The 13,225-nt window shown below is 53.2% G+C and overlaps 1 protein-coding gene across 1 annotated transcript; it reads left to right on the forward strand.

Annotated features, from left to right (window-relative positions):
• The first annotated feature begins 6,971 nt into the window (after positions 1–6,971).
• On the forward strand, positions 6,972–12,898 carry IL17B (interleukin 17B). Its single transcript, XM_075900224.1, has 3 exons — positions 6,972–7,086; positions 9,516–9,850; positions 10,290–12,898. Exons 1-3 carry the CDS (start codon positions 7,066–7,068, stop codon positions 10,549–10,551), a joined length of 618 nt encoding a protein of 205 aa, XP_075756339.1. The 5' UTR covers positions 6,972–7,065; the 3' UTR covers positions 10,552–12,898.
• The last annotated feature ends 327 nt before the right edge of the window (positions 12,899–13,225 follow it).

Here is a 13,225-nt window from a genome sequence, read left to right on the forward strand (position 1 = left end):
TCCGCAAAAGCACTTTTTGCGGAAAAGCGTCCGTGGCCAATCTAGACGCGCTTTTGCGCAAAACAAATCTCAGCTGTCTACACTGGCCCTTTTGAGCAAACGTTTTGTGCAAAAGGGACTTTTGCCCAAATGGGAGCAGCATAGTGTTTCCGCAAAAAGCACTGATTTCTTACAGTAGGAAGTCAGTGCTTTTGCGGAAATTCAAGCAGCCAGTGTAGACAGCTGGCAAGTTTTTCCGGAAAAGTGGCTGATTTTCCAGAAAAACTGGCCAGTCTAGACACAGCCCAAGTTAGTAGCAGAGCTAGGACTGGGACCCGGAAGTTCTGGCTCCTAATCCCCCTGCACTAGTTGCTAGGCCACCCTAAAAATGACATTCCATATCAGTGCCTATAGTATGTTTAAAGCTCTGCTACTCAAAGTTTGTGGATTAACTAAACAGCAACAACATCAAGGCCAAAGATAAAGTGATACTAAAATCCAATGGAAATTGCATGGGAAAAGCCTTCCGGTTGTGGGTGGGAATCATTGGGGAATGCAGCTGTAGGCAGCGGGACTTGAACCCCTACCCTCTTCCATTAACTAATGCCCAAGGGAGGGCACAAAGAGGGCACTGACCTCAACCTAGTGCCAGTAACAAATTCCTGGCTCCCTCGCCAGACAGGACACATCTCTGTGTTTATGTAACTAAAGGAGTCTGCAGAATTAAGTGCTTTGCCTTTTTTCCCTTTTTTGAGAATGGGGCGTTTAATTCCCACAAAACAATGTTCTTGTCGAACAAGCTTAAAATAAGCTCTTTTGGCCAGAGCTGCTCGCGCGTGCTCGCATGGCAAGCAGCAGTTTGTGCAAATAAGGACTTGAGCAAAGAGCCCCCAGGCTACACAGGCTAGGCCAGCTACTACCTGCTGTGGGAGGATGGTCAGGCAATGACTGGTACAGCTGAAAAGTCTCTGAAAGGCCCCAGGTCCTCCTCCTCCCCAGCTGGCTGCGCTTTTCATGGACTGGGATTTGTGCTGTATGTGGATTTGATGGACAGAAAATGTTATTCCTGGTCCAGAGGTGAGAGCCTCTCAGCTCCTGCCATTCAGATCCCTTATCCTTGCGAGAGCAGAGCTAGGCACCTCGTCTGTTAACCCTCTTCCTGTTCCCTTCTTATGCTCTGTGAGATGTGCACCTTCTGCTGGTTTAGTCCTTTAACCTGCAACTACAAGTTCAAAGTCCAAGGGAGACTGACTGAGCCTTCAGTTTGCCAGACCAGAGGAGATAATTGCAGTTTACTGTCTGAGAGGCTAAGAAAACCCTCAAGGTCCTGTCTCCTTGCTGTGGGTATGAAAGATCCCAGAACAGGTCTCCCAAGAGTTGGAAAGGAGTACATGCCCTGATTGCCTGGCGACCTCTGCTGCACTGGCTGGTCCCCCCTACCCAAAGAATGAGTGTTTCTGAGCATTGGGTGCCTAGCACATTGGGCTCCTTTGGCACGAATGGCCATTCTTGGGAGGTGGCTGGATTCAGATCTCTCCAGCTGCCCCTTCCAAACAACCAGCTGCTCTCTGAATTCTAGAGCTCCTGAGACTTCACACCTTCAGTTTACATGCTTTTCTCAGGAATACCCTGGCCAGTTCCTTCCTGATCAGCCACCACAATGGTATCTTGCCTTCTTGCTCTCATTTAGAGCAATCTAATGCAGGACTCTCAGAATGGCATATGTAGCTGTAGGCTGTTGATGCAGAGCTGCATTCATTACCCATAGAGTCTCAGTCAGTGCATGTGTACCCACAGACACTGTGCATGTAATTGCACATGCAAATACACCCAAGTATTTTTGTCCATGCAATTCTAAAAATTTGGGCCTTTCTCTCTAATACTAGTCATGCTACTGGCTGGTGGGCATGGCTAGTCTTACCGATGCCATCTGTTGCCACCTCGGTTTGCCATGTACTCCTTCACCCCATTGCACTGGTTATGGCCCCTAAATGCACCTCTGGTCTGCAGTGGCATCAGCCCTTTCTCCTTTGGGTGATCTGACCCCCCCTCTGCCACTCACAGCTAAAACAGAAAGTACCCAAAGGCCAGCACATTAAGCCAAAGTCACTATAGCCTGTTGGTGCAGTCATTGGAGGCAAAGTTTCCTTTTCCTAGCAGGGCCGAGGCTTTGGCCACCTTTGGCTCAGCAGAGGAGGCTGGGCCCAGCTCAGGAGAGAGGCCTGAGAGATTTGGTTCTGCAGGTCCCCAGATGTTCAGACTTGATATGGTCCCATCTCTAGCTTTTATCTTGACTTTTACCTTTACATTGTCACTTATCGTCAAAACTCCGTAGCTAAGCCAGGGGCAATGGACAAGACCTTGGTGTTTTGTGCAAGAGCTGGAGCGGAAACCCCCAAGCCCTGGCTAAATTCCACCTCCCACACTTACATCCCACCTCCCTGAAATCCTCACCAGCATGATCTCATTTCTCCTAAAAATGTCCAACACTGATGGAAAAGGGCAAGTGGTTCCTGTAGACACAATTTGTAAAGTGCTTTGGGATCCTTTGGGAGGAAAAGCACAATGGATGTGTGCAAAGTTATTAGCGGGTTAATTACAGAACTGAAACAAATGCTTTCTACAGAACAAGAACCCAGCTCTGGCTATCAGCGTGGACTAGATTAAGCAACAAATAGCAAAGTGGATATGCTAATGGGGTTGCATGATATAAGATGCACATTGGACTTAACTTTTTTGCTTCATCTGTCCTCTTTCTTACAATTCTTCAGGTTGGTGCTTTGTTTTCAGAAGGGGTCCTGGCGACCCCCAAAGGCCACAAGCATTTTTCCACTGGGAGGGGCACGTGGAAAGTCAATGGGAGCAAGTGGAAACTAGGAATCCCCAGTACTGGCTGATGATAGCAAGAATTTTATGTTAACAAATTAAAACAAACAGCTTGGGCCAGAGCTTGCTGCCCCAGCTTTAGGGCACATGCTGCTCTCTAATTATTGGGCAGAGGCCAACTTTCTATGGGGCATGCTATCCAGGGTTGTTTCACTGGTCCAGCTGATACTGGCAGCCTTTGGAGAGAGGATAGCAGGCTAGCTGGACCTAAGACCGGCTCCAATCTGGCAGTTCCTAGCAAGACGGGAGTGATGGAGTGTGCGGCGGGTGTGCACAGCCAGGAGTCTGGTGACATATCCAGAATGCTGAAAGGGCAACGTTAGGTGTCAGCAGAACCATCTTTAAAAAGGTGAATTGTCCTGTCACATGTCCTCTCTGCTCTGGTCTAGGGGGTGGGTGCAGCTGGCAGAAGTGGGTTCCCCTTAGAACGCAGTGATGGAGCAGACCAGTGAGCCCAGCCAGCCCATCTCCTTGTTCTCCATCCATGCCAGTTTTAAACATCACCCTGTGGTTTCCACCACATTTCCCTGCAGCCTGGCCTAAGCAGCAGTGACCCTGAGTTTCACCTGCTTACTGCAGGCGTACGCCTGCTGGCCCATTCTCCTACATTGCCGCCCTCGCTCCCTCAGGGGCTGAGAGCAGCAGCCAGCCCAGCAGTGCCAAAGACAAAACCCTGGCTGGAGAGCAGCCCCCAGAATCTGCCCCTCCCACAGAGCCAGGCTTTGGTCACCGCCTGGAAAAACGTCCCCTTTTCTTCTTTCCGGAGAATGGAAGAAACTACCACCCCGACTTATCAAATTTGGCCATGTCTGAAAAGCCTCATTTCCTTTTCACCAAAAAAGATCAAAACCGGGTAATTGGCTCCCAAAGCAGATGCCTCTGAGCCTCTCTCATGTGTAAACAGCATTTCCAAGTGTTGATACAATCCAGACTGCTGCCGCTGTTAAAGCATCCCAAGTATTCCCAAGGCACAGATGACCGCAGAGGCTGCAGGCTTTGGGGCTGCTATAGGAACATGCCCTGGACAGTGGGGTATGTGCCCCTGAGGTGATCCCAAGGCACCAGTGGTGGGGCTCTCTTGGACACTGGTGGATCCCATTCAAACCCCTGCTGGAGCAGTCGGGGACAGGACCAGTGGCAGGAGGTCTGGAGTGATATACTGGAGCCTCTAGGCCAGGGGTGTCCAAACTTTTTTCAAAGAGGGACAGATTTGATGAAGTGAACATGCGTGAGGGCCGACCATTTTGCCTGACATTCTTTGAACCATTAAAATTAAATGCAAATTAACTATTTTATGCAAAGTTTATTGCAAACGGCATACTTTTCATTTCGTCACATGGATGACAAATCTAAACAGGTGTTAAATCACTCTGCCTTTCATATCTGAAGGCCAGATGAAAAAAAAAATCCAGGAAGCTGAAATATATGTCAGGAACATTGTAAAGTACATTACATATTATTGGTAATAAAGGTTGTCTGTCAACTTTTAAGTTCAAAAAATATGAACAGGAACATAACACCAAGTATACATGTTGTGTCCAAATATATTTATAACTGATTTAGACCAACTGACATTAACTGAGATTTTACAATGTATTCTTCTCAATACATATGGATTCGTTGGGGGCCATAAAAGATAGATATTGCCAAATTACCTGGGGGGCCATATTAAACCGGAACACGGACCGCAATTGGCCCGCGGGCCGGACTTTGGACATGCCTGCTCTAGGCACTAGCCCCACAAGCATCTGGATATTAGAGACAGGATGCAACTGGAGCCATGTCCCTGAGTGTGCTGCAGCCCTAAGGATCATTTCCTCCGTGGCCTTCCTGCAGCATCCCCTGTGGGTAGATACCTAGTGCTCACACCCGGAACTTGATGCACCACCAGTTGGTGGCCAGAACAGCTGCCAACCTTTGGGCTAGACATGGGCTTGAACCTCAGATTTTGCAGTGCTCCAGCTTGCAGGGTGTTTGGGGTCAGCCCAGTCCATTAGAGGCAGAGGGATCCACTAAAGTGTGGGCCTGATTTGATTTCAGAGTGTGGCATTTGGGGCATTTGATATGGAGCCCCGGTCTATAGCCCGGGCCCCTCGGCGCTCATGTGCTGTGCAGTGAGAGGGCTTGGCAGCAGGGCCCTGGTGGCATCAATGGTAGGAGAAAAGCTGGATCATGTGACCCAGTGCAGCTCAGGAACCGAATGGCAAAGAGAAGGGACAACACGTGATGCTTTGATAAAATTGCCTTAGGGCTGCCCATTCTGGGAGAGTCCTTTGGAGCCCAAAGGCAGCAGCCTGGGTTCAGGCAAACTGGATTCCAGCCTGGCCATTGCTACCAGGTTTGAACAATGAGGAGCCCTGTGGCATCGAAAAGAGCAACAGATTTATTTGGGCATAAGCTTGTGTGTGTAAAACCCCGGGAATTAACGCCCAAATGACTTCTAGTCTCTAAGGTGCCACCGGACTCTCCTTGCTTTTGCAGATACAGGCTAACATGGCTTCCCTCTGAGCCGTGTTACAGGTTTGAAGCAGTCGGAGTCAGCAGCAAAGAGCCACGAGGGGGGCTGCTCTGTCCGGGTCCACTTGGAGCGGGGAAAAGGCTGAGGTAAAAGGTGCTTGGGACACATCAGCTTTTTCTTATCATTAGGGCCACACGTGGCAAGGGAAGGTGGAGGGTGGGAAACCCTAAGAGACACAGAAGCCACCAAATTCTGCTTTCCAGCATCCATGCCAGTCGGGGGGGGGGGGGGGGGGGGAGAGAGGGTGGATGAAGGGGGGGGGGGAGTGTCCAACTAGTTGGCTTTAAAATAGCACCATCTTGTGGCGAAACCCAGACATGACCACTGCACACAATGGTAGCTCTGCTGGTAATCAGACCTGGGCTTACTGGAGGGGAAGAGAACCTGCCCCACCCCAGGGCACAGATTCAGGCCCTAATTCCTGGCCTGGCAGGAGCAGTGGAGGAAGGGACCAGGCATAGCACATAGATAGATCGTTGTCACGAACACGTTGCCAAGCCGGTGCCTCCTGAAAAGGGCCGTGGAGGCTCCTCCTGGGGTTACAAAGCAGGTCAGGCCTCCTCTGATGAGCATTAGACATTTCTCTGCAATCCCGGGAAGTATTAAACCCGCCCAGGAGATGCAGGGCAGCTTTCCTTACGCTCTGGCCTAAGGTCCCCGAGATCCCACTTCTGCCTTGCTTGTCCCCCTGCTACCACTAGCTCCAAAGCCAGGCCTCTGCCCTGCTGCTGTGCCTTGCAAACACCTTCATTTCCTCAGACAGAGCCACTCCATTGTCTGCAGCGCTCAGGGGAAAGGGCAGGGCGGGTTTAAACCAAGCCACCGATAGCAGGGTGGACATGAACAATAACACCAACTAGCCAGACCTTTCCACTTTCCTGCCTCAGCTCCTGACCTGAGCTGACATGGCTGGAGTCACCACTCAGCGCCCTTCTTCGGCCATGGCAGGAGGCACCCTACTCCTAGGCAAGGACATGGGCTACTCTAGGCTCTCAGCTCATTAGCGGAGGAAAGCAGCAGGCCAGCTAAGCTCCTGAGCCATGCCATGCACCAGGAGCCATCTCTCCAGGCTTCTCCCTTTATGACATTCAATGCAGCTTGCCAGGCACCAGACTGCCACCCCCGTGTCTCACACAGGCCACCACACAGATAAGACCTTCTACTAACTGCTCCTCAGCCGAATTCAAACCCTCAGCCTAGAAAGGAGCCTCCACGTCTGGGGAAGGGCCATGACGGCAGCATTCAAAGCCAGGACTAGAACTCAAGGTCCCTGCTCCCAGTCCCGTGTTCCAGCCCCTGCCCTACAAGCCTGCCTGAAACACGCCACAGCCCATCTGCATGGCACAATCTCTCCTTTCCAAAGGCACCCCAGGGAAGTTTGCCTTCAGCCAGCCCTGCTGCTGGGGCTGCAGGTATTTAAGCAAACACAGCCTGTGAGCTAGCGCTGTCATCAAGGAGCACGTGGGCCATGGGGCACCCATGTTCCGCCCGCAGCACCAGACAACACCAGGCATTGTCCCTTCTGTCAACACCCAGGCTGGCACCTGGGGAAAGCTCATTGTGCTGCCAGACCCACCCCCAGGCGCTGCAGAGATTAGGGGCTGGTGCTTTGCTTTTTAAATCGCCTGGCTCATCCTGTTCCCGTCACACTGTGGCGAGGAGTCTCCGCGTTGCCCTCTGTCATGGACTGGACTACATCCCTGGTAGGTGCCTGGGCTGCTTTCTCTACATTTGGTGCTTTATTTATTCTCTGTTTAGTTTGGGCTGGTTGGGTTTGTTTGCTTTGGAAACAGGCACTCCGCCTGAATGAGTTATTGCTCCCCATGTCTGGGACAAAACAGACACAGAGCCTGTGGGCTGCAGAGATTCCAGTGCAAAGGGGCTATCTCGATAGCTCCTGCCTAGGGAATGTCTTGCATTGAGAACTCCTTTCAACCCCAAGCATCCCTAGCACTCTGCAAGCTATGTTACATGGAATCATGTCACCCAGCAATGAAATGCAGCCACCTCTGGGAGTGGACATGGCAGCTGTTTAACTAGGCACAATGCCACACCCCAATTGTTTAGGACAGGGAATGAAGAAGATTCTTGTATCCTGTTGTAACTGGGAACGACATATAGAAACAGGGACTTTGTTTACTGTTGGGAAGCTTAGCCTGCCTTTTATGGATGGGGCTGAAGGGAGAAGTGGGAGAGGCATTGCCAAAGAACCCTGGGCTGGACACAGGAGAGAGGGAGCAGAGGTGAATGTGGAAAGGGCAAAGCACTGGCTCACAACAGGCAGAGGAGAGAGAACTCAGGTTATGAACTGTGCCAAGAGAATGGCGCAGGGTGGGTGCCTTGGTAGCCCAGGGCCTGAGGGCTCAGGGACTCTGGCAGCCCCCTGCTGCCACAAGGAACAAGCAAGGAATGGCGTGCTGGGGGGATGCACACCAAGAGGTTACGGGGAAGAGTTTGACTAGCGATTATATTATTCAGTGTTTCTGCTCTAATGCACTTTTCAGCTCAAACAGTCTGCAAGCCCTGCACATATGCAAGTTCCCTACGGCAATGCAGTCATGTCTGGGGTACGGTGCAAACAAACAGACCACCTAGCAATGCACAGCTGTAATCCAGGGAGGGGAAGGGCATTTTAGTCAAGGGGAAACAATAGACTTTCTCCTAGCATGGCCATCACCTCCATACACAACAAACATGGCCTGGGGCTGAGGGCCTGATAATGAAGACAGAAAGCTGAACACAGCTCCTTTTATCTGCCTGAGAGAGACTGTGCTCAGGCAGCCTCCCCTGGGGCTGGGGTACTGCTGTCCCTGTCAGGATTTGCTCTGGAGGGGCGGAGTATCCCAGGCGAAGCCTACACAGAACACTGCAGCAGCACAGCACTTCAGAGTAGACAAGTCCTACAGCAATGGGAGGGGTTCTCCATCACGGCAGCAAACCCACCTCCCCCAGGCGGTAGCTCGGTTGACACAAGAACTCTTCCATCCACCTAGCACTGGCTTACTGGGACTTATGTCGGCTTCACTATGTTGCTCAAAGGTGGGGATCCTTCATGCTCTTGAGCCACCTAGCTGAGTTGATCTAGTTTCCTGCTGTTGGCCTGCCCGCCTGCGGTTATCAGACTTAGAACCCCTCGCCCCATTGATAATGACGACAAAGGGCCCACTAGAGATGTAAGTGGGGGACTGCAGATGTGCAACACGCATCCCTGTGTCCTGATCTGCCTCTGGCACAGCTGTGCACTCAGCACTGACAGTCCAGGGTGGGCGCACTTCACCCAGTGAAGCAAGACTGGCCTCTGTTACTCTATAATCCTTTCCTCCTCCAGGCTCTGCCATGCCAGCCCGGCAGACAGGGGTCAAGAAAATAAACAGGACAAAGCTCTTTGGCCTTAAGGGGTGAACCTGTGAGAAGCCCTTTCTATAACATCAATAAACCGACCCGACACAGGAACTAACCTACCTGTGCAGCTCAGGGAGTTTGTCCTTTCTGCAAAAGGCCTCCCGCTACATCATTTCAATGCCCAGGTGCTCACAGTGTGCTGCTAGTCAGCCTGCCTAGTTTAGGAACCATTGTGGGGCTCTCCCCACTAGTAAGTTGGAAATGTTGTCAGCTGCTGGGACCTAGGAGCAAGGCTGGAACAAGTCAGCTGCCCCCTGTACCCAGCCAGCATAATGGGCACCTAGGGCTGCAACCTTGCAGGTGGTGCCTACAGGAAACGCCCTCTCCAGGAACTTAGATTTCACAGGGCATTGTGCCCACAGACATGATCAGTGATAGTTTGCATTGCTGGAACCCCCTCCACCTGCCAGGCTGAAAGCCAGGTCCAAAGCAGAGCCCGTCTCTTTAGACCCACTTTATGGAAGCACAGAGGCTGAGTGTCTTACCCATGGTCACCACTCCGGAGTGGAAAACGGGAGTCCTGCTGCCTTAGCCGTTTTTTACCACCAGACCCCCATACCGCCTCTCCTCCCTCACAACCCTCTGGGACGTTCCAGTCCTGGCAGGGTCGATGATTCCTAGGACAGAACATTGTTCTGTTTCAGCATAACCTCCCTGGGCTCTGGGAGGAAGTGTTCCTGATGCTGGACAGTGCCTGGAGAGTCACACCCTGTCCTGGCTTCCTTCTCAGCTTCTCTTCTGTGTGCTTGTCATCTCCTGTCCATGGGCTGACTCAGCCACCAAACCCAAGGATCAAAGCAAGGGAGCGAAAGAAAAGAGGAAAGGACCAGCTAGGGATGAGCTCCAGCTGCCAGAGGCACAGGCAGCTGTCCCTGACCCTATGCTCAAGGGGGACTCCAGGATCTCCGTGGACAGCCCTTACATTCTGCTGGAGGATTACGAGCAGAGCATCCAGGAGATGGTGAGCCAGCTGTGGAACAACTCGGAGCCAGCCGACAGCATGTGCCAGGTCAACCTGAGACTCTGGAGGTCCAATAAGAGGAGCCTCTCTCCATGGGCCTACAGGTGAGACTGCAGGGCAAAGCGCCCCAGGCACTGGCACTGCAAGGGAGCAGGGCAGGGCTCTGCTGTGAAGGGAACCCCCCCCCCCCCAACGCTCAGCTGTGAGCTCCATGTGGGGAAGCCCTGTAGACCCTGATCCATTGGGTGAGCAAGTTACATCCCTGTGCATGTGCCCAGTGCCCCAGATGCAGGCATTGCCCTATCCAGGCCCATTAATGGGCACCCCCCTGCACAGACTGAGCCCACTTGCAGGCTCACTTCCCCATGCGTGCGTTATTGTGCACGTACTGCCCCCTTTCCCTGTGTGCAGGCACTGTGCTCTATGCCCCAAGCAGGCATTGCCACAAACACACACTTGCCCAAGGCAGGTGACTGGTGCACCAGCGCCCCAGTCCCTGCATTCCCTACAGGCTGCATCAGCCTCACACTCTCTCTTCTCTAGGATCAACCACGATGCCACACGGATCCCAGCAGACATCCCCGAGGCGCAGTGCCTCTGCACTGGCTGCATCAACCCCTTCACCATGCAGGAGGACCGCAGCATTGTGAGCATCCCCATCTACAGCAAGCTGCCCGTCCGCCGGCTCCTGTGCCACACCCCACAGGGCTCAGGAGCCAAGCCCCGCAGGAAGAAGAAGAGGTGCCACAAGGAGTACAAGATGGTCATGGAAACCATCGCTGTGGGCTGCACCTGCATCTTTTGAGGAGAAGAGGAACCGCTCGCCCTTGCTCCTTGCTGGCAGCACCAACCCCTCAGCCTCTGTGCATGGACACCAACTCTCATCTAACCAGCTGCCTCCTCTTGCTGGATCCATTTGGCAAGGGCCCCAGCCCGTGCCCAACACGCCTCTCCCGCAAGGAGACAGAAGCACTGTGTGTGCAGTGGTGGTGGGATCTGAAGCAAGCAGGAGGCAGCTGCTTAGAGATGGTTTGCCTCTTTGCGCAGCCTCCAGCATGACCACAAGCAGCTGCCACAGGGCCCTCCTCTTTGGGATGCACCATAGGCCATGGCAGCTCAGGGCCCTACAGGGCCAGCCATTCTGCAATGCCCGCACCCCAAGTTAGCTCCTCCAGCCGGAGAATGGGAGCAGGTGGCTGCCGTCCAGGATCTCGCTTCTGCAAGGCTTGGGAGCTGTGCATGGCCCTTGCTGCTTCTGCTCCCTAGGCTCAAGACAGTGCTTCAGCTGCATGGGCCGCCGCCTCCACCTATCACCAGCCAGCCCCCTTTGCTTAGCAGCCACTCGCCTTGGGGCTCACATCCAGGCACTCGCATTGTTGCACACCCATTCAGGCTAACAGTCCCCAAGTCCAAGGGGCCACCCCTCTCCCAGCCAGGAAGCATGACTTGAAAGGAGGCAATGCTCATGGGCAGGTCCTGAACCACCTCAGGCAAAGAGGCCAGGAGAGGCAGCTCCTCTCTCTATAGCTAGGATGGGGCCACCTACAGCTCCCACGGGTGCCAGGACAGGAGATCCAGTCTGTGGCCAAGCAAACTCTGCAGCTGGGGGGCAGTTGTACCGGATGGTGAGTACAGTGGGCCCTGAGCTCAGCTCACTCCAGCCAATCTGTGAATCTCTGGCCTCATCAGATCCTGATGTGAGAGCACAGACCCTGGTGTAAGCAGCTGATCACTACGGAGCTGGCGTGGCTGCTGAAGCTAAACCCCGTGGTAAGGAACATGCCTTATCTCAGTGCCACACTGGCCGAGCCGTGACCAGCAAGTAACCTGATAGCAGGGTCCGGGTTGGAGCAGGAAGCCTGGTTGGCTGCCAAGGGCCTGAGGGCTTCCAAGGGCAGCTGGCGATAACAAATTGGAGTCCACCATAGAAATCAGCCACGGGGGAGGGACAGTGTCCTGTGGAGAAGGCTGCCATGTCCACCCAGGCATGGAGCATACTAGCCTGCAGGAGCAGAGCAGGCGAGGTCTTGGGATGGGGTCAGAGATCGCTGGGGGCAGGACGTGGGCACAGACAAGCCTAGTTCAGGAACACAGCCAGGCAGTATTGGCAAGGGACTGGTTCCTAGCCGGCCTTTGTGCACTAGACCAAGACTGCCCCTTGGCACAGTGGGACTGTCAATCCCTCCTCCAACCCCAGCTGATCAGAGTCTGTCTCACCTTTGCTAGCCCATGCAATGCCCATTGCTGCAGCCACAGCACCAAATCCAGCTACTGCCCCCTCAGAGTGCAGGGTCTCCTTTGGCTCAGGGAGAGGACATGTGAAAACAGACAAAACCAGGCTGGGACTAGCTTAGCGGTGAGCCTGTGCTGAGCTGGCTAACATTCAGCATCGCCACCACCCTTCACGTACACTGACCAACTCAGCCTCATGTCAGCACTGCAGTACCCACTGTACACTTGGGGAAACTGAGGCAGTGAGGCTTCACCAGTGCCACAGTGCTCCGTTGGCTCCATTTCTACTGAGGAAAGTATTTTCCCCACAGGAAAGAGTGAAGGCCACTACCTCACCTCAGTGGCTTTCCCCTCAGAGCCAGTTCAGACCTTCTGGGCACAAACATTGACCCAAACAGCTTGGGAGCTTTAGCAGGGAAGGTCGGAAGTGAGGCAATGCCCCCAGCACTGTGGCCCTGCTGGAGCTGCAGTTGGCGGGGGCTGGGTTACTTGCTCTGCTCTGTAGCTCAGAAATGGCACTGGAGGATGACAATACGGTGCGTTCCACACCCCGAGCTGCAGGCACTGCTCCTCAGCCAAACCAACATGGTTCCTTAGCATTTACTTCTCCAGCACACAAGCTCCAGGGCAGGGCCGGTTATTCCTCAAGGGGGAGCCCATGTTCTCTTCTTGTCCCCCCCATAACTATTCCTCAACCCCGACTCCTTAAGGGATGTTGTTGGTCAATTTCCAGCTCTGTTACAACAGGACCTGCCATTCATCAGAGCAGACTTAACTCCTTGTGGGCATGGGGCTGGTGGATGAGACTAGGCCAGGAGACCTTCCCCTCACAAATGGCTCTCAGCTGGAGTGGCACTCACACCAAACTTTCTCGTGGGCACAGCAAGTCTTCCTCCCTCACTCACAGGGCCCAATGCTGCTCATTGAAGTCTGGCTCAGCCCTGCCTCCCCCTGGAGGGGCCTGAGCCAAATGCCTGTGCATGCTGGGACTGGGCCTACAGGGTTTTCAATGCTGAACACTGGTTGGATACTTGAGTACGTGCTTTGAAACAGTTATCTAGCCTCTGCACAGTTAGTAAGACCACAGGACTGATTTATTTCAAGTAGAATCCCCTTTATTGGCATCAATGTATTAATGACCCCAGCTGTCTCTAGATTACATTGGACAGTCCCATATGGGAAAGGGCTGGCTCCATGGTGTTAGTTCTTTATGGTTCACAGAGCATGATTCATGCAGCATGGTTCAA

The sequence above is a fragment of the Pelodiscus sinensis genome, chromosome 17 (assembly GCF_049634645.1).
Source record: "Pelodiscus sinensis isolate JC-2024 chromosome 17, ASM4963464v1, whole genome shotgun sequence".
Classification (NCBI taxonomy): Eukaryota; Metazoa; Chordata; order Testudines; family Trionychidae; genus Pelodiscus; species Pelodiscus sinensis.